Raw genomic sequence first — 22,054 nt, forward strand, 5'->3', positions numbered from 1 at the left:
AAGATGGCTTCACAGGTAAATTCTTCCAAACACTTAAGGAAGAAACCACACAGACACTTTGAAATAACAGAGCCAGATGGAAAACTTCTCAACTCTCTGAAGCCACCATAACCCTGATACCAAAATCAGACAAAGACATTACAAAAAAAGAGCATAACATACAATATCTGTCACAAACACAAATACAAATACCCTCAACCAAATATTAGCAAAAAAATACAGCAATACCCAATGAAGTTAATACATCACTACCAAGTAGAGTTTATCTCAGAAAAGCAAGATTAGTTTAACTTAGAAAATTCAATGCAATTCACCCATTAACAGATTTGAGAAAAATATTTAATGAGCATTTCAATAGATGCTGACAAGTCTTTTTTTTCAAAGTCAACATCTACTTAGGATTAAAACTAGGAAGCGACAAAAACTTCCTCAATATAAAAGGCACCTACAATCTTCAGCTAACATACTTTACAGTGAATAATAAATGCTTTTCCCCTTAAGATGGAGAATAAGGCAAGATGCCCAATATCACCACTTCCATTCAACATATTATTATTGGAGGTCTTGGCAGTACAAAAAGACAAGTAAAAGAAATAAAAGGCATTCAGATTGGAAAGAAAGCAAGCAAGCTGTCTTTATTCACACAGGATACCATTGTGTACAATAAAATAAAAAGTCTTAAACTACAAGCAATAAATCAACTCAGCAACAGAGTAGGACAAAAACGAACTGCATTTTTATATAGTAACAGTATATTGGAAAATGAAATGTAAAACATAATACATTTTAAAATAGCACCCAGAAACATAAAATACTTAGGGAAATTTAACAAAAGTTATCCATGACCCTACACTGAAAACTATAAAACAATGCTGAAATTCAAGACTAAATAAACAGAAGCTCAGACTCATGAATTATTAAAACTCCATATTGAAAATACTGGCCTGCAGGTTTTTTGATGAAGGATCCTGATGAAGGATTAGTATCCAGAATACTTAAAATAATACAAATAAACTGACTGTAAAGTTTATATGGAAATGCAAAGGATCTAGAATGGCCAAAACAATTTTGAAAAAAAAACAGAGGAATCATACCACCTGGCTTCAAGATCTACTATAAAGCTACAGTATTAATGATAGTGTGGAATTGGCAAAAGGACAAATAAACCAATGGAACAGAATAAGCTAGAATTAGACCTGCAAATACACGGACAAGTGTTTTATGACAAAGGTGCCAAAACAATCCAATGACAGGAAAGACCTTTTCAACAAATGGTGCTAGAAATACTGGTTATCTGTATAGGAAAAGATAAATAACACACAATCTCCACAAATCACACCACACACTACCCAAAAATCTTCACAAGTCATAGACCCATTATAAAGCTTTTAAAGAGAAAACATGCGGGGACTTCCTTGGTGGCACAGTGGTTAAGACTCTGTGCTCCCAATGCAGGGGGCCCAGGGTTCGATCCTTGGCCAGGGAACTAGATCCCACATGCATGCCACAACCAAGGAGCCCTCCCGGAGGGAGGGAGGGAGGGAGGAAGGAAACATGGTAAATGTTTTTTGCAACTTGGGATAGGTAAAGATTTCTCAAAACAAAGAGTTCTACCAATAAAACTTTTTTAAACTGATAAATTCAACTTCATCAAAATTAGAATATTCTTCTCATCAAAGCACTGTTAAGAAAATGAACAGGCAAACCACAGATCAGAGAAAATACTCACAATTAACATATTCATAATTAATACAGCTGATGAAGGATCAGTATCCAGAAAACTTAATTCCTACAATTCAATAACAAAAAGACCAACAACGTATTTTAAATGAGCAAAAGACTTTAATAGACAGTTCACAACGTTAGAAATATAATTGGCCAGAAAGCATATGGAACAGCACTCAATCAACATCACTAGTCATGATTAGGTTAAATGAAAAACACTAACATCATTGAAGGTTGGTTACATGGTGGAGCAGCTGGAACTCTCATACATCGCTGGTAAGAGGATTAAACTACTTTGGACAATTGTCAATTTTCTTAAAGGTCTCTCTCTCTCACACACACACATACACACACACACACACACACACACACACACACACACACACACACACACACACACACACACCCAGCAATCCCACTCAGAGGTATTTATCCAAGAGAAATGAAAACGTGTGTCCACACAAACCCTTGTATACAATTGTTCATTATGACTTTTTTGTTTGTTTGTTTTTGTTTTTTTGCAGTACGCGGGCCTCTCACTGTTGCGGCCTCTCCCGTTGCGGAGCACAGGCTCCGGACGCGCAGGCTCAGCGGCCGTGGCTCACGGGCCCAGCCGCTCTGCGGCATGTGGGATCCTCCCAGACCGGGGCACGAACCCGTGTCCCCTGCATCGGCAGGCGGACTCTCAACCACTGCGCCACCAGGGAAGCCCTATGACTTTATTTACAAAAGCTAAAAACTTTTTGATGATCCACACTCCAGTGTCCTTCAGCATGCATTTTCATGAATAAATTCATATGAATGTCAATTCAGATTTCCATTTAAATATTGGAACCAATATAAAATGTGTCTTTCAGTATGCCACTATCAACAATACCATTCTTAGGGTAAAAATCTTACATTCTATGAAAAACACAGAAGGCTACATACAAGAAATGCTATTTCTAATTCTGCCCACTCCGTTCTCTACCAATTCCACCTAAATTCTTTTAAAATGACTTCCTTTTCTCTTCTCTCTACCCTGGAATCTTAGCAGAGCTCCTGAATAATGCACCACGCCCGAAAGGATAACGCCAGACAGAGAGAGCCCTTTGCATTGTGGCTTTATTCATCCCCTGCACTACAACAAATTATGCTATTACACTTTTTTAACTGAAATATACACCCATAAATATTCCTATAAACACGTAAAAGAAAACACTACAATTCCATTCAATTCCACAAACTCTTGGAGTTGTCTTTCCAAATGCTTTAAAACGGGGCTTCTCAAGAGCAACCCTACTGACAGGTTGGATCAGACGGTGCTTTCCTGGGGAGGGCTGTCCTGGGCTGGACATTTAGCAGCACTGCTGGCCTCCGTCCACTAGACAGTAGTAGCAACAGCCTGCACCCCTGCTGCCCTCCCCCCATCCCAACTGTGACAATCAAAATGTCCCCAGACACAAAATCACTCACTGCTGAGAACCTCAGCCTTCAAGGAGTACCTTAACATGTTTTCCCAAGATTTCTATGATTCCTTTTTCTTTGGGCCTTTTTGCCTCCGAGTTTCCAAATCTTCAAGATTGTGACCAAATCTTCAAGATTAAATTTAACCATCAATTTTTCTAGTATAACCTTTTCCAGCCAGCCCTATTCCCTGTTGCTTCTCAGCTCCCTAAGCACCTTAGACAGACCTCTAAACTGTTATTTGTTTGCAAACACTCCCAGTCTGTGAGTTCCCTTAAGGTCAGGCCTTTTTAGTCTCTGGTTTACTCTCCCATCCTCAGCATCAAACACAGTCAATGGCTGTTTAGTTGCCCGAATGGCATGCACTATAAAATACTTACAAATATTACTCCAGCTAATGTGCCACAGAAACATTATTATTCAGTCCAATTGCATGGGCTTCTGGAAGCAGTATGCTCTAATTCACTCTTTTAAAGTGATAAAGAATACATTACCAGGCACACAGTTGCTAAATAAAGTCTCTGGTATAAATGTAGGCTAAAATGCATACTGCTTCAGATACATAGGTGATTTCATCTTCCCATCATCATCATGAAAATACAAATGGGTGAATTATAAAAATGAGAAGTATCTTGCCAACATCCTTTCAAGTGCAATATACTAGGACCTAGGCAACATCAAACCAAATATAATATTTGAAATGTCACATTAATGAAAGCAAAATGGGAAGCATTTTCTTTAAGTGGTGCCTGGCTGTGATGTGTGGGAGAACTTCACAGAATGGTAATTATTTACCAAGCAAGTGTGTGAGGGTCACAGCACAATGTAGCATGTGGCAGGCTTGCCAGTGAAATGGAAAGGCAAGTTATGTAACAAAATTGTTGGACCCGGGGATATTTCACCCTTCAGGGAGGAACGCTGCACCTCCTGACAAACTACAGCTTGCCATGGGGAAAGTAACTACACAAAATGCTCTTCTCCAACCTAAAACCAGTGACGTGACCATTTCACAGCCCATGGTATTTGAAGTGTGACTGGCGTGAAGTAGTGAATGTTTATAGTCATTTAAAAGCCTGATTTTAGTTATGGTAAGTATTCCTTTACCTGCAGCATTGTTCCTTTTTCGTAGGCGTTATTGAGATATAATTCACCATAAAATTTACCTAGAGTGTACAGTTCAACGGCTTTTAACATAGTCACAGAGCTGTACAACCATCTCCAAAATCAATTTTAGAACATTTTCATCACACCCTAAAAAAAAAAAAAACAAAAAAAACCCCATACCCATTAGCCCTTATTCTTTATTTTCCTCCAAACCCTCAGCCCTGGGGAACCACTAATCTACTTTCTGTCTACACAGATTTGCCTGTGTAGGACATTCTGGATGTTTCATATAAATGGAATCACACGATATGTAGTCTTTTGTGACTGGCTGGTTTCACTCAGCAAACTGCTTTCAAGGTTCATCCACCTTGTAGCATGTTGTAGTGGTTTGATGTAATTTCAAATCTTCTTGTTTATGACAAAAATAAAGTTGTTTTTAAAAGTGAAGTTGGGAGAGACACTGCTTTGGGAGAGATCCCTGCTGTTCTCCTTAGTTGCTGCAGGTAATAAGTCCTTCCTTCTCCTGACTATTGGCTTGACACCCTCCAACAGGTGAACGCAGTTTTGGGGTACCAGAAGGACTCTGCACCCAGCTGCCTTGGAATCTTCTCTGAATGCCACCAAGCCCTCCTTATCATTCCCTGCTTTGTTTTGTTTTTTGCTTTATTCACTTTTTACCAGACTGGACGTTTCCGGGCCTTAGACACTGACAATCATATCCTAGGTTTTCAAATGCATCCATATTCAACATGAAATAACTATGTCTTGCTGTAAAACGTCTTTGAAAAGATTTTGATAAATTTCAGTTTTTGTAAGAAAAAATCATTTTATAAAAATAAAAGGAGTGATGTTGCTTTCAAGAGCAAAGTTATTGTTTTTGTATAAAAGTGAAATTGTGAGTCAGGAGGTCATCAGCCACATCTGAGGTTGCCGACAGCACTCCATAACTCAGCTAGTGAAGGGCGCTGCTGGAGCCTTATCAATAAGAACACGTGAAGAAGCAACGGTGGAGAGGGGGGATTTGGACTCTGAATACACAGTTTGTAAGGTCTACTCGAGTGTGTTCGGTCTGGGCAAGGCTACCTTCCGTTGATCTAAATAGCTCTCTGAAGACCGTGGGGCGTTAGCTCCTGCTGTGGTGAAGGTGACTCTTACCAGCAGCGGCAAAAGCCATGCAGCAGCCCCACAAAGAAGATCTTGCCCATCCACACTGGCCCCTTCGTTCCCTAGCAACCGGGGACTTTCCACTTTTGCTCTCAATGGGTCATGCTGTCTCCTCCCAAGAGCCACCTGGTAGAAAGGCACACCTCAACTAAATTTATCCCCTTCATCTTCCCTTGCCTGGAACAACAGTGTAACTTATCTAGTATTGGTTTAGAGTATGTTATTTCTTTATTAGCTTATTAAGAGATGTTACGTATGCTATTAGACACAGTATGCATTGAGACATTATTCATCCTATATGCTACTGGCTTGTGAAATTATAATTCCCACAGTGAACCTGTGTTAAATAAAATACTGGCAAAGACAATCTCGGGCTCTGAGAGTAATCTGCCTCAAAATGAAACAGAGCATGTATTAGCTCTTCATTTATGTTTACTGTCCGATCATACTTCATCATATGGCCATGCACATTTATCTATCTACTCAACAGCTGACGGATATTTGTGTTGTTTCTACTTTGGGCTCTTATGAATAATACGTCTATGAACAGTCCTGGGCAAGTCTTTAGGCAGACATGGGTTTTCATTTCTCTTGTTCACATCGCCAGGAGCAGAATTTTCTAGGTCATGTAACTTTATATTTAACTTTTTGAAGAACTGACAAGTGTGTTTCAAAACAGCTACACCATTTCAAATTCCCACCGTCAGTATGTAAGAGTTCCAACTTCTCCACATTCTCACCAATACTTGTTATTACCTGGCTTTTCAATTACAGTCATCCTAGTGGGTAATGCCTCACTGTGGTTTAGATTTGTATTTCCCTAATAGCTAATGACGTTAGGTGTCTTTTGATGTGCTATACCCACCTGTATAGTTTCTTGAGGAAATGTCTAATTCAGAACTTTTGCCTGTTTTTAATTGGAATTATTTGTCTTTTTATTATTGAGTTCTGAGTTCTTTATATATTCTGGATACAAGTCCCTTATCGGATATATCATTTGCAAGTATTTTCTCCCATTCACTGTATTATCTTTCCACTTTGTGTTCTTGGCACATGTGTTCCTAAATGCTACCTCTCAACTAAGATAGTCAAAGTAACCTTTCAGTGAACTGAGGGAAGGAAAATGAACCACACATCCTCCAAACCATTGAGAATCAAAGCAGTAACGGCTAGTTGGAAATCAACCCACCCAGCTCTTCTCCCCTTCATTCTTCCTAAGAGATTTCCCAAGTATCAGAACAGCACACGGATTGCTCTCTTCTGTTTCCAGACATTTCCTTGCCTCAGCACTTCCCAGCTTCCTTGCAGCTAGGTATAACCATACAACTCCACTCAGGCCAATGGTATACGAGGAAAAGTAGTGTGCACTTCCTCTGGAAAGCATTCCTACCACAACAGACAATGCTACATAATAAATGCGAGCCGGCATCTTGGACCTAAGACCAGGAAGGTAAACCGTGCACAAGAGTGGGCAATGTCTGACACCAAGCAGCATACCAACGAGGACCGGATCCCCTGTAGACTTCCTAACAAAGAGAAGAAATTAAACTTCTACACTGTTTAAGTCATCTTATTTTGAGTTTTTCTGCTACATGCAATCAAACCTGATCTGAATTTATGTAACCATTAAGTGAAAGCTTTTGATTTACATGTACACAGATCAAACGCAAGGCCAGGCTCCATTCTGCAGTTTATGGAAGTATTGCCTATTGTCACAATGTTACCTGACTGCTTTTCCAACACGAGGAATAAAAATAGCAAAGACTGATACCAGGAAAGAAGACAAAAAACTTTACATGGAACATATGCAATCAATGGTGAAACTGCTATATATGAAGGTCTGCAATAGGAATTCTGTACAAACCCCATCAGAAACCCATCTGCAATACCCACATGCTCCAAAATGCGTTAAGTTTATTTTCTTTCAGCAGAATACAAATACTGGAGCTCACAGTGCTGCAGTGTGTGTGGAAGAAAAGGACAGTTCACTAACCATCGCCTGATTGAATCTAATCCCAGTCCTGTCACTGCTAGACAACAATTCAATTTCATTTAATCCAGTACAAATTTGGTGAATGCCCACCACATATAAAGCATTGTAGGAACTAACATGAGGCTCCTACCCTCACGGAATTCATACCTAATAAACAAGGAACAAATTGCTTATAATCCCCAATAGTCGGCTTGGCCAGGAATGAGGGAAATAGACAAAAGAAGAGCCTATCTCATTTCAACTTTTCACTGAATAAATGCCTTCAAAACCCCAGAAACAGGGTGGAGACCTCTGAGAGAGTATACTCCCCTTCTCTCCAGAATTTGCTCCAAAAGTGGGAGACCAACAGCAACACACTGACAGTGGGGGGTGGCAGGGAACTAAGAGCCCCCAGAAACATCAAACCTGAATAGATGTTCCCCTGTTCAGAAATCAGGAAATAAAGCAAAGACAACAGAAGTCTGTAATTCAACTTAATTACAGTCACATGAGCCCAAAGGCTCAAGGAGATACACACATAAAGGTATTTTCCAAGTTAACCAAAGAGCTTTAGAACAAGACTTACAATGAGCATGTATTACTTTTTTTAAAAGATTTACATGGTAGTATTTATATGATAAGATTGAATTAATATACCCATATAAAATGTTGGGTCCATAAAGAGAGTATATCTTCTTTCCCCCAAGAATTCTTGGAAATTTTACAAAAACCATTCAGTCTCTCCAACCTCTGCACTATTCGAAATGCCTATCACACATCCCAGAAGCAACTGAGTCGGCAGCTGGATATAAAAACCTGGAGTTCAGGGAAGAGATTCAGGTACAGATACTAAATCCGGGGAGTTACCAACGCATGGATAGCATGGAAAGTCCTGAGGCTGGACGAGATCGTTAGGGCTGCAGAGAGGGGATCTGAAGACTGAGCTCCAGAGAATTCCCACATCAAGAGGTCTGGGAAACGAGGAACTGGCAAAGGAGTCCAAAAAAGATGAAAAGCCATTGGGGTGCGAGAAAAAGCAGGCAGGTGTGACATTATTGAGCCACGTGAAGCAAGTGTATCACAGAGGAGAGGGTGACTGGCCACATCCGATGCTACTGCCAGGAAAGAACAAGAGGACTGAGAACTGCCCACTGGCTGTAGCACAACAAGAACATGATGGCCTTAACAGCAACAACAGAAAAACCCAGTGGAGAGGTGGAGGCAAGGGCCTGATTGAAGAGGACGCAAAGGAGCACAAGAGGAAGGAAATGGGAGACCTGGATATAAGAGCTTTTTGAAGAATTTCTGGGACTTCCCTGGTGGCACAGTGGTTAAGAATCTACCTGCCAATGCAGGGGACACGGGTTCGATCGCTGGTCCAGGAAGATCCCACATGCCGCGGAGCCATTAAGCCCATGCACCACAACTACTGAGCCTGCGCTCTAGAGCCCATGAGCCACAACTACTGAGCCCACGCGTCCTAGAGCCCGTGCTCCACAGCAAGAGAAGCCACCGCAATGAGAAGCCTGCACACCACAATGAAGAGTAGCCCCCGCTCGCTGCAACTAGAGAAAGCCCGCGCACAGCAACGGAGATCCAATGCTGTGAGAAGAAACAAATAAAAAAGAAGAAGAATTTCTACTGTTTGTGGGAAAAGAGAAATGGGCAGCAGACAAAAGAGAAGACTGGTCAAGGCGGGGTTTTCTCACTGGTGATGGTGGTGGTGGTGTTTTTTTTAAAAGATGGATGAAATTAAGAATCATTTTGTACACTGATGGGATTCATCTAGTAGAAAGGGCAAAGCTGGTGTCAAAAAGAAAGAAAGGAAGAAGTGCTTGAGTGACATCCTAAACCAGGAGAGAGGGGAGGTGAAGAGAGAATGGAAACAGCTAGACAGAGAGGCTGGCCTCAGTCAGGAACACAGTTCCCACGGTGATGGGGACAGCAGGGTGGGTACTGCTGATGGAGCAGGTATCCATGGCAGTGGATGAGCTCTTCGAATTACCTCTATTTCATCAGGACCGGGAGGCAGTGCCAGAGGCTTAGAGAAGGAGGAAACTATGAAATATCCATCAACTAGGAGAATGAAGGAACTAAGACAGTGGAACATGATTTGTGGTTGGGATTAATGGGATTTGAAGCCAGCGGTCAGGAATCGGAAGTGATCCCAGTGAACATGGTAGAATACATTTCTCTAGAAAGAGAGAAGGCAGAGGTGAATCTTAAGTTGGAGCTGTGCAGACAAGTACAGTAAAGGGAGGGAAGGGCAATGGAGTTGAGTGTACTGAAAAGAGTGACTTTAAGGAATGACTGAAATTCACACTTGGCAAGGAAAGAAGTGAGGGTGTGAGGGGCTGAGAACAGTAGGATCAGTTGATTGTAAGCTAAGGATACTTACTAGAAAAGAGTAAGCAGTGAAGAGTAGAAGGTGGTGTCAGAAGGAGAAAGCCTTGCAACTGAGATGACAGAGGGGGTGCCTGTCCTCGTAATGACACGATCTAAGGAGAGAGCACAGAGGGAATGGCTGAGGGAAGGTGAAGAACAGGTGACTGAAGGAGAGGAGCTGAAGGAGAAAGATGCAAAGTCCTACATGAATCATCTGAAATGATACTGAAATGACTAAGAAAAGCATAAAAGGAAGAGAACTGGAGACACACCATGTAAGGAAGATTCTAAAAGTAGTTCCAGGGCTTCCCTGGTGGCGCAGTGGTTGAGAGTCCGCCTGCCGATGCAGGGGACACGGGTTCGTGCCCCGGTCCGGGAGGATCCCACATGCCGCGGAGTGGCTGGGCCCGTGAGTCATGGCCGCTGAGCCTGCGTGTCCGGAGCCTGTGCCCCGCAACGGGAGAGGCCACAACAGTGAGAGGGCTGCGTACCGCAAAAAAAAAAATAAATAAAAATAAATAAATAAATAAATAAGAGTAGTTCCAAACACGGAAAAAGGTAAGAAAGATACAGATTGTAGAGAGACACTCTGAGGGTGAAACCACGTGAATGGACGGCGAAACACAAACAAGACAACAATGGGAAATAACACTTGAGGAGCAATGGCTGAAAATGGACAGGTGCCCAAATTGGGGGAGGACCTGCCTGTTTCACTGTGGAGACAGTCAAAGGACGGGAGAGCTGCAGGAGGTAGACGGTAAACACCAAGTCCAATGCCACTGAAGCTGCCAAGTGCTGTACTCAATTTCCTGCTGGGTGTATTACTGAACAGCTCCCCGCAACCTAACTCAACAGGACCACAACTGAATTCATCTTCTTCCTCCACCCTCAGCCTCCTGTGTTTTCCTTCCCCTCCTTCACCCTATACTCTAACATCCAACTTCTCTCTAAATCTGTCTCTAAAAGTCTCCCTCAAACACATGCGCTGGGCTCCATTCCGGCTCCACAATACCAATCAATAACCCTTCCAACCACTCCTGCCGTTTCTAAACTTTCTCTACTCTGCCAGAGTGAGTTTTGAAAAATATAACTCTATCACTCAGTGCCCTGCTTAAAACCATTTAATAGGTTAAGCTCAAAAACCTCAAGGCCAGGCCTTTGCCTCCCTTCTCAAGCCTCCTCTCCCATCCTCCCTGGCTCTCTGCTCCAGTGACGCTGGGTGTCCCCCGTGGGGGGACCTCAAGCGGACCACGCTCTCTCTTGTCTCCAGGACTTTACATATATTATACATCACTCTGCCTGGAATGTGTCTCAATCCCAGCTGACTCCAAGTAAGCCTTCAGTTATCAATTTAGACGTCAGATCCTCTGTACGCCTTTCTTGAATCACTTAGACTAGATTAGTGGTCCCTCTACACCCAGTTCCCAGAGAGCAGCTCTGAGCGTCAATGGAAATAAATTAGAGATTTCTGCAAGAATGAAGCTGAGAGGGTAAGGATCCAGGCCCGCTACCCCACTTTAATAAGGGAACTCTCTTTTTTTTTTTTCTATTTCACATATGCATAAATGTAAAGGTTTTATTTGAAAAGAAGGCATCCCTATAAAGTAGTTTGAAAACCACTAGACTAGATCATCTCTAAGGTCTCCCCCAGTTCTGAGAGTCTCCTTACAAGATGATATCATGAGGGAAATAACTCCATAGTAACCCCTCATCAACCTTTACGAGGGATGGAAAGTAGTTATAATCGTAATAAAGATCCCGATTGCAGAAGAGCACTTGGCATGATCAAGGTCTCAGAGAAAATATAGGGCTGGACAAAAATAATACGAATTGTGTTACTATATGGAAGTACTAGAATTATCCTTTCGAGACAAAGCAGATGAACCTCACTGAACACATTTTCTAGTAGACAGCACTGCTGACTTGCCTCTGTCAATTATTTAGGAAACAACACACTTACATGGTTATACTCTGATGCCTGCAGCACAGTGGTTAAGAGCTTGGGGTCTAGAGGCGGATGCAAGAGTTCAAATCTCAGCTCTTCCACTTACTAGCTACGTGACCTTAGGAGAATCACTTAAGCTCTCTAGGCCCCAGTCTCTCACCATAAAATGAGGAGGATAATGTCTACCTGATAGAGCTGGGCTGAGGATGAACTGAGATAAAGCACAGAAGAATTCAGAACACTGGCACTTAGAGAAAACTCAGTAAATGCTTACAATGGGTGTATGCACACATATTTATGCTCAAGTTGTATTACACAGCCCGAATCTCTTCTTAAAGTTTTTGAACCAGTCCTAACTGGCTTGAAATTTAACCTCTTTCACAATGACGTTCCCTTTCATTTTTTTCCAGTCTTGGCAAAATGCATATTAAACCTTCTGTCCTTTTCTTTGTAGGGCCATATTTATCATGGTGCATAAGAGCACATTTTTATGTACCTGGTCTTCAATTCATTTTTTGGAAAGTAAAGCACAGATCTTCCCCCTCTGCACTAACACCATAGACTCAGTTATATCATCTGAGGGAAGAGAAGAATTAATTATTTTTGTATTCCTGGGTCCTGACCTAAAATGAACTTGTGTTTAAAAAATCTCATATTGCAAACTTTTATTATACAAGTATGAAACAGTGTTATCTAAAGACCATTGTTACCAAAACCAGGGCTGGCAAGGAACCTCCACAGTGTCAGCCATTAAAAAAGGAAGTATTCTACGAGTACCGTGATTTTCCTTAGTGCTTCAGGACACAGAAATAATGCCAGACAAGTAGTAATATTGACAAACAAGCTTCGTTTTTCTTTTTCTTTTTTTTACTTCCTTCTCTCCAGCAAAGATTCTTTTCTAACTAAATAACTAAAAGTCATACCACAAGAAAAAATGAGAGCTAGTCTTTGAATAAACAGAGTTTGCCTATGACCCTCCACCACATACAGAGTATATACATGGAAGGCTTAGGTCAACAATGAAATGCTCCAAGGTCATTTTTTAAGTGACAACACCAGTTAAAATGATGCCAAACTTCAGCCAAGGCTAAGCTATCACTGCACAGCTAAACATGGTGACCAAGACGAAACAGCCCACAGTGAACACACAGCCTGGAAAGATAACAAGATACCACTCTCCCAGGCCACAGGCATCTCAGTTGCAATTAACTTCTATTTTTTTAAAATCACTTTTTTAAATGACTCTTTTCGTAAAGCCCCATAATGCCAATAACTTACCGGTCAGCAGCTTCTACATCAAAACAAAACCTTCTGTCGATGGAGTCAGTATGTCTTCTGATACATTCTTTCAGAAAGAACACCTCTCCATCCCCCTGCAAAGAATCATTTTAAACATTCTCAAAAACTACAGTATAAACATATGCAGAATTAAGCACCCTGTATTTGATGGGGGGAGGAGGCAAGGTTCAGATTTTAGGTTCCTCTATCTTATTCTCTTTCAAACCAGTTTATTTAGAGTCGTAGCCATTTTTTTAACTTTTTATTTTATATTGAAGTATATTAACAACCTTGTGTTAGTTTCAGATGTACAGCAAAGTGATTCAGTTATCCATATACACGTATCTATTCTTTTTCAAATTCTTTTTCGTCACTGTCCTTTTCTTAAGGTTTTCAAGACCCTGCTTTGATTACAATAAAATTAAACCAGACCTTATGAGTGCTAATTTTAAGAGGTGGGTTAACAATACAGTTTCCACATGCCTATATTTGTTATTCTCTTATTGTCCCCTCGTTAAAAGAAGGATAATGTGTTTGTATGTCACATTACGTTATACCATATAAAACAGTCCACATGTAACCATGTCTGACCTATAAAAACTTCAGTTCCACAGGAATCTACCTAAAAGTACACTAAGGACCCTGGATCAGCCATTGTGAGCATCTAAAGCTGGAACCACTCCAACTATATGGTTTTGCTGTTTCTTAAAGTGAATCACCCTGAATCTATCTTTCCTGAGTTTTTGTTTAAATATGGTACCACTTACCTCCCTAAACCATCCTCATCATGCTCTTTAAGAGCATTAAAAAGAGGTAGAAAACAGGAAACAGAAGCAACGCAGAAGCAGGTTCCCAGTGAGAAACTGTAAGGAGTCTGAGTAAACAATTCTAGACCTATTTTAATATTTTCTGGAACATGGGGAGCTCTAATATTAAACAAGCATTTGAATATAAAATTATTCAAAATATCAGTCATGTTTTTAAATAGATCTTTTATTATTTGGTAGCTAAAACAGAAAGACACCACTAAGCAGACATGTCTTGGGACTTGACAGGAAACTCACACTCCAACCTCATGCTCAGTTTATAACTGAAATGTATAGAGATGCTGAAGTTAACCCATATTTATCCTTTTACTACAACTTTTGATTATATCAGTGGCCCTCTGAAATGTGAAATAATCGCGGGCATTTGGTGAATGAATTGTGCACTGCTGCTGTTCATTCATGGAATTTGCTCTTTTATTATATATGATGCTTCACTTAACAACAAATTTTGCTTTCTATGCGTCTGACACATTACATTTGACAAACATAAATTACCGCGATCTTTAAAACAACACTACCACCAAAAAACAACACTACCACCACAAAACAACGACGACAAAAACTCTCACGCTCAGTCTTAACCCATCACCCTCCAAGGGTGACAACCTCACTTCCTCCTCTTTGCCATGGACTTGATTTTCCATGTCTATTTCAATATCACAAAAATGCGTTTGTATTATAAGCGGCTTTAAATATTTTTCAGGAAGATGCAAAGTATGTGTAAATACAAGTGAACTTGGGTTAATTCTGTATTCACATAAGAAAAATTATGCCCATCCACCCAGCAAGCAATGAATTAACCTTAAAATGCATTACCAGATATGTGCAACACTAGTGGGAGGAGCTTTGTTTTGACTGCTATTGTTGCCATGAGCTGCAGTTTCCGTTTTAAAACAAAGATCACCTTTCCTACCCAGCCAGCTCCTAAGGGCTTCTCGCCCTTTTCCAGCTATCATGAGTTCCTTTGCTTTTTACTTCTGTGGGAGGAGTAAGCTAAATGGGGAGTGTCTAAGTGAGAACATTAAAGTTTAAGTAAAAAACAGTAAACTTCGTTACAGATCATCTACTCTATATAATCTTTTCATTTGTATGAATCTATGTGTGCCCATCAGGCCTCCCGGGTAAATCCTGAGCAGACAAACCACTGAGTCATGAAAGTCTGTTGTAGGTGTTAACTGGATCTTCCAATAACAGGGACACAAAATGATTCTACTCTTCTCCTTAAAAAAAAAAATCTGACCATAAAAACCCATGCCAACAATTCAGAAAACACAGGAATTATTTTCTGGCCTATTTTATTAAAAAAAAAAAAAAAGATTTTCATTCTAAAAACAAAATGAAAGTATTTATCATGAGTGAATAAAAACAACATTAAAAAGATACCCTTGGGCTTCCCTGGTGGCGCAGTGGTTGGGAGTCCGCCTGCCAATGCAGGGGACACAGGTTCGTGCCCCAGTCCGGGAAGATCCCACATGCCACGGAGCGGCTGGGCCCGTGAGCCATGGCTGCTGAGCCTGTGCGTCCAGAGCCTGTGCTCTGCAGCGGGAGAGGTCACAACAGTGAGAGGCCCGCATACCGGAAAAAAAAAAAAAAAAAAAAAAAAGATACCCTCAAAGACCACATCACAGAGAATATGAAGTATAAAAGCAAAGCCTTGGGACTTCCTTGGTGGTCCAGTGGGTAAGACTCTGCGCTCCCAATACAGGGGGCCCAGGTTCGATCCCTGGTCAGGGAACTAGATCTCACATGCATGCCACACTAAGAAACCCACATGCCACAACTGAAGATCCTGCGTGCTGCAACTAAGACCTGTTGCAGCCAAAAATAATAAATAAATAAATATTTTTAAAATAAATAAGAGCAAAGACTTACTAGTTTCCCCCCAGATCTGTGCTCGAACGGAATGATGTTGAACTTCTTGGCCGCTTTCCGATACATGCAGTAGTGTTTGACCCAGCTGGAACCAAACGGAGGAGGCCCTTCAACAAGAGACATAACTTTAAATCAACAAGAACCTACTGTATTGCACAGGGAACTCTAGTCAATATTCTGTAATAACCTAAATGGGAAAAGAATTTGAGAAAGAATAGATACATGTATATGCATAACTGAATCACTTTGCTGTACATCTGAAACTAACACAACATTGTTAATCAACTCTGCTCCAACATAAAATAAAAAGTAACCTGAAACTACCACAACATTGTAAATCAACTCTACTCCAATAAAAATTTAAGAAATAAAATAAAAATTAAATTACAAAAGAAAGAAAAAGAAAAGAAATAGGACTTTATTTTTCCTTTATGAGGACATTTTTTCCTCGTAAAGAAGCAGATATGCAGAGTTCCAAACACAATCGTGAAGAGGAAAAACCCAAGAAGCAGCAACTAACACAGCTCAAGGAAACAAATCAGCAACACAGCTAGTCTCAGACAAGGGAAAAACAAGGGGAAATAAGAAGGCTCGTAGAGACTGTCCTAAGAGTTTTCAGCAACACGGAAGTAATTTAAAGACATACTTTTCAAATAATTTGCTAGACTGTTATCTCATACCTGAAAATCTCTTAATTGTAAACTATGCTTCTTGTTTGTGTCTACGTATGAAGAGCTCATGAGGGTTTCAAGAATTCCACTGAATATATGTGATGGTTTTGGATTCAATTCTGGCCTCTAAAAAATGACAGAACTGTAGAGTCACAGTGCAGAAAAGCATTTAGTCTATAAATCCATCTAGTGCTTTAAATCCACTAAAGCACCTTGTAAGTAGCTGCCCTTACTAACAATGGTAAAGCTAAGCTTTTTTGCAGCATGTGGGATCTTAGTTCCCCGACCAGAGATCGAACCCGTTGTCCCTTGCATTGGAAGCACAGAGTCTTAACCACTGGACCGCCAGGGAAGTCCTACTGTCTTTTTAATCTAAAAAGTCTTAGGCTTAGACCAAATGCCTGAGAAATGGCAAAGCCAAACCTCAGAGTCTTTGGCCCCAAATATCAAGGAAGGTCCTTCACTGATTAAGCTGCCATCCCCTCCTGACACCACCCAACCCTACTCAACCAGCTCTGAGCATAGAGATTAGTGATGGTTTTTCACACCATCCAAGCTTCAGGCAATACTGCAGGAGAGGGTACAACACAGACTCCAGCCTAGGACAATTCCAGCATTGAGGAGGTGTATGATCCAGGAAACATTGTTTACTCCTCAGTGTTTCCATGTTCTCATTGGTAAATGGGGTGATAACAGCACTGTACACTTCATAGGGGTTTTTAATGGATTAAATGAAACAAGTTGGATAAAGAGTTTTGCACAGTGCCTGGCATACTGCTAACAAGTGAAGAATTCTGTCACTATTGTTTTTCTGTTTTTTTCAGTCCAATTTCAGCCCCGTTTCTCTCAAAGCCAGTAAGTTAAGCAACAGTTATGAATCTAAAAATCAAAATTTCCTGTGATTTTTCACTTTGGACATATAATACAAAATTTCTATCCTTCTCATGTCTCCACCCTGTATTTTTAGTTCTTTCAGATTAAATAAACAAACTGAGATTAAGAGGATAAAAAGAAAATTAAAGGTGGAGGGAAGGATTGGGAGCTTGGGATTAACAGATGCAAACTAGTAAATATAGGACGGATAAACAACAAGGTCCTACAGTACAGCACAAGCAATTATATTCAATATCCTGTGATAAACCACAATGGAAAAGAATATGAAAAAGAATATATATATATATGTATAACTGACTCACTTTTCTATACAGCAGAAATTAACACAACACTGTAAATCAACTATACTTCAATACAATTTTTAAAAAATAAAACATTCACTCTATACACACTTCAATAGCTGTTGTGCTATTGTTCCTAATGGCACCTTTAGAAACGGCATGCTTTTACTGTTCAACCAAAATATGTAAAAATAAATTACCTCTCAGTTTTTTTGAAAAAAAAAAAAGAAAGATTAAAAAATTAGAAAAATTTAGAGTTCTGCCATGCCAGTAACTGTTCATCATGAGCCGTGAAGGCTAAGCCCACATTAAATAAGGGCAAATGGAAAAAGAACCCCTATTCTGCGACTGCATATAACATGAACACCCGTATCACATGGCTGTTCCATGTGTCCCTCTGCTATGAAGCTATTCAGTTTGAAAATCCTGTAAATCAGCCACTTAACAAACAAAAACTCTAAAGCACCCGGCGGGAAGGGAGAGAAACAGGAAATACAGAAACATTTTCACATACTCCTCCCTCTACTGACTAGCAATCAAGCCCTACAGTTGAAGAGGTAAACTTTAAGAGCTTCATTAAAATAAGACCAAACTGTCAGAAGTCTGAAATCGTCTTGGGGTGCCTTAACTTCAAAATAAGGATACTCTACACACTGTATAACAACTAAGACGGCAACAATGCTGAAAATTCAGTGAGACAAGTTAGCATGTCAACTAGGAGTATTTTTTTGTAGCCGTATGCAATTGCCCTGAAAATTTCAACAAGAACAAAAAACGATCTCAAATAAATGTGCAAAGAAATAATGTGAAAGAAGAAGAGAAATATGTCCTTCTTGACTTTAACATGGAGGAACAGAGTTATGGGGAGAGGGGTGCATACGTATATGAATGTGTGTGTGTGTCTGTGTGTGTGAGTGAGATAAAGATGGGGACGAGAGGAAATGAGGAAAAAGGTACCATCCCACCTCGCTTTCAGTCTGTCACCAAATCCCGGCTCCCTTGCAAGCAAGTTTTAACAAAGTGTGGCACAGAATTCAGGGGGTGTGGCTGGAAAGCAGGGTGCTCACAGAGTTCCTAATCTCACCGTCCCCTCCCTAGAGCAGGGATGTGTTTTCCCCAAAAAAATCCAACGTATGCCTTCCAGGATAGGAGAGAGCAAGAAAGCGGTAGGAATAATTACTCCAAAAGTATCAAATTACAGTGAGAGTTTTAAACTAATTTTTAATTAGTTATTCATCACTGTTGGAGAGCCTCTTACTTTTTTCCTGTACATACAGGTAGCCTTCCGCTGTGAACTGACTCGCTCGTTTGTGGTCCTTGGGATTCTGTCTAATCTTGTTCATAAGCTCTTCCACTTCTGACCTTGTTCCTTCAAAACGATTCCGTGTCTGAAAAGGATTTAAAAAACACATACAAGTTTTAAGTTCCCACAGGAGATTTTTCATGGATGTTTTTAAGTCTCTGGATAACTATAATTAAATTTGTAGTGTTTTTGTACAAATTTCTCAAAATATACCCATCCTTTCCCATGTATCTCTTTGTTGAGATCACTGTGCAAAGAAAAAAATCAGTGGTTAAGTAGTTAACAGATATAGAAACCAAGGTTACTAGAGGTTATTTACTTTTGAAGCTTTCTAACACCAAGAAAAATTCTATTATTCAACATAAGAATTCCTGCCTGCAGGTCTCACAATATTACTAAATCTTACATTTAAAAAAAATAGGCCATAAAATATCTATCTGGGAAGTCTTTCCTTTGCAACAATCAATCTGACTCATTACTATTATCTCAGCAACATGTCTAAGAATTCAGAATCTGAAAAACTTAATTCTTCTTTGCAAACTAATAAATATCAGTGTCATTTTTTCCAGGTCATGGCAATTGCACTTGAAAATGATGTCTCTTCATCGAAGAAGGAAGTAGGGGGGAATCTCACTTACAAATAATGTCTTTGATATCTAAAAAGACAAATCACATTTCTGAAGCCCAGGAGACTTGGGATGTCAATATCTCTGTCAAATGGCTAGACTGAAAATGGACATGCAAGGTGAAGTGACGAAAATACCCAGGCAAACCTGACGAGTCAGCACCACCAAGTTTCTGGACATTTCCTCCATCTACACTCAAAAATAATTGTATTAATACCGAAAAACTGCTGATGTGAAACTGTGGAAGAGCTAAGATGAAAAATTATTATTGAAATTCCTCCTCTCTCCTCCCTACAATGAAAGGGGTTACCAAGAGTTCTAAATGCAGAAAAATGATAGAAGAGTACATTTTTTAGGGGGTGGAGAGTCTGATAAATGTACACTGTAAAGGGGAAACTTAACTGCAGAGGCTTATCTCAAACACAAGCTGAGAGCTTTTTTTTTTTAATTTGTTTATGTACTATAAGAATGTACAGGGCTGCAAAGAGGGTGGGACTCATTTATTAACGGCTTGTTCCCTCTCCTGCCTTCCTGTTTCTCATGTCTCTGGGATTTCTTGTCCCCATCTTAATACTGATTATACCCTAATTTTATTCACCTGCTTTGTCAGTTTACTGAGATTCGCCACAACCCTCACTTCTTTCTATCTCTGTGTATCTAATATTTATGCATACATACAACACATATACACACGTATGTGCACGTCATGTGTGTACAGATGCTAGTGCACGCATGCGCGCGTGCACGCACACACACGCGCACACACACACACACACTTAACTTAATGAGTTGTATCCCAAATACTCATTATTTAAGTTAATGCTCAAATTGTCCTAGATTTGACCAGCAGAGGCCCCTTCTAGCTGGCTCCTGTTTCTCTTGACATACCCCCTTAATTCTCTGAGTAACCCCTTACCCTCTGGTCCAAAAAGGTATCCCAGGTTTACCTTATACTTTCTCTGTCCCAGTCCTAGAATCAGCCATTTCTCCAAAGGAGTCATTGTTCCTTACAGGGGAGGACAGTATTTTTTTTTCACTGGAGTATAATTGCTTTACAATGGTGTGTTAGTTTCTGCTGTACAACGAAGTGCATCAGCTGTACATATACATATATCCCCATATCCCCTCCCTCTTGGACCTCCCTCCCCCACCCCATCCCACCCATCTAGGTCATCATAGGGCACCGAGCTGAGCTCCCTGTACTATACAGCAGGTGCCCACTGGATATCTATTTTATACCTGGTAGTGTATTTATGTCAATCCCAATCTCCCAATTCATCCCACCTGTTCTCTATGTCTGTGTTTCTATTCCTACCCTGCAAATAGGTTCATCTGTACCATTTTTCTAGATTCCACATATATGTGCTAATATACGACAGTTGTTTTTCTCTTTCTGACTTATTTCACTCTGGTAGTATTTAGAAACCAAGATCTAGGGACAGTGTGCTCACAGCTAAGGGGGTGCTATTGCTTCTAGGTCTTCCTGGAAGACAGACTGAGAAAATGCATGTATGTATATATACATGTGTGTGAATACATTTATATATATACACATTTATATGTACATATACACATCACAACTTCTGTACCTATCTATCTTAAAACCCATGAGTTCATACCATTACACTTAATTCCAATGCAGTACTCCAGGTTTCTTTCTAGCCCACCCACGTTTCTTTTCAGACAGTAAGAAACCTGGCTCCCATTATTCTCAACAGATTTACTTATTTGCTCAATTAACGTCTCTGCTCAACGTAACCAAGCTCCCAAATATGCCAGCCACCTCCTCTGTACATGCTGCCTCTGTACCTCCTCTGTACGTGCTGCCTCTGCACCTTCCCACCCCCACTTTCACTGCCACAGACCCCTCCACGTGGTACACCCTGCCCCCACTGCCCTCCTTCCTCAGATGTGACTCTGCACTGGGAAGGGAAAGGAAGGTTCAGCTAAATTTTTTAATGTATCATTTTAGGCAAATTACAAATGAGGGTGAAAATTACATTTCTCAAAATTTGAGCACAAATAATACAGTGGCTGGAACCTAGCAATTTCCAATTCTAATTCCTGGCTGAATAGGAAGATATCATCAAATAATAACAATGATAGACCTTAAGTGTTACCATAGGTCACATGAGAGTGTTTACACTGTGAATGACATGACTGAGAGCAGTTTACGGTGCTTTAATCCTCACGATAACCTACAAGATAGCCTAGCGTTCTCCAATGCTGATAAAACAACACTGCTGTATTTCCTCTCCTTGCATGCTTTGATAAATAAACAAATTTCCAAACCAATGAGTCTTAAGTCTTATAAATTAAATATTTCATCACATCACCTACTGGGGGGAGGAGAATTCAATGTGGAGACTAAGCTGGAATTCGGACACATCTGAGTACTTTACAAAACTGGCAGGTCAGGCTTAGCACAGGTTCACAACCATATTTAAGGAGGAAAGAAAGAGGGGGGAAGATGAGGCACTGTTCACACTAAGTTTTACCCAGAAATAAAGCTTTACAGGCAGATGGCAAAGGCTAATTCCAAGTACAGATTGCCATTTTTC

General features: G+C 40.4%; 1 protein-coding gene across 3 annotated transcripts in view; it reads right to left on the reverse strand.

Annotated features, from left to right (window-relative positions):
* Positions 1-22,054, reverse strand: part of ARHGAP10 (Rho GTPase activating protein 10) — a 335,363-nt gene that overhangs the window by 181,508 nt on the left and 131,801 nt on the right. For all 3 annotated transcript variants that reach the window (XM_089912398.1, XM_022599764.3, XM_022599763.3), the window contains 3 exons: positions 18,823-18,952; positions 15,719-15,825; positions 13,020-13,114 (listed from right to left, as the gene is read on the reverse strand). In XM_089912398.1, coding sequence (XP_089768524.1) covers positions 13,020-13,114; positions 15,719-15,825; positions 18,823-18,952 — 332 coding nt within the window. The remainder of the gene's footprint in view (positions 1-13,019; positions 13,115-15,718; positions 15,826-18,822; positions 18,953-22,054) is intronic.

Source organism: Delphinapterus leucas, chromosome 5, assembly GCF_059928025.1.
Source record: "Delphinapterus leucas isolate spDelLeu-1000000601 "Yukka" chromosome 5, BTC_Dleu_Yukka2, whole genome shotgun sequence".
Classification (NCBI taxonomy): domain Eukaryota; kingdom Metazoa; phylum Chordata; class Mammalia; order Artiodactyla; family Monodontidae; genus Delphinapterus; species Delphinapterus leucas.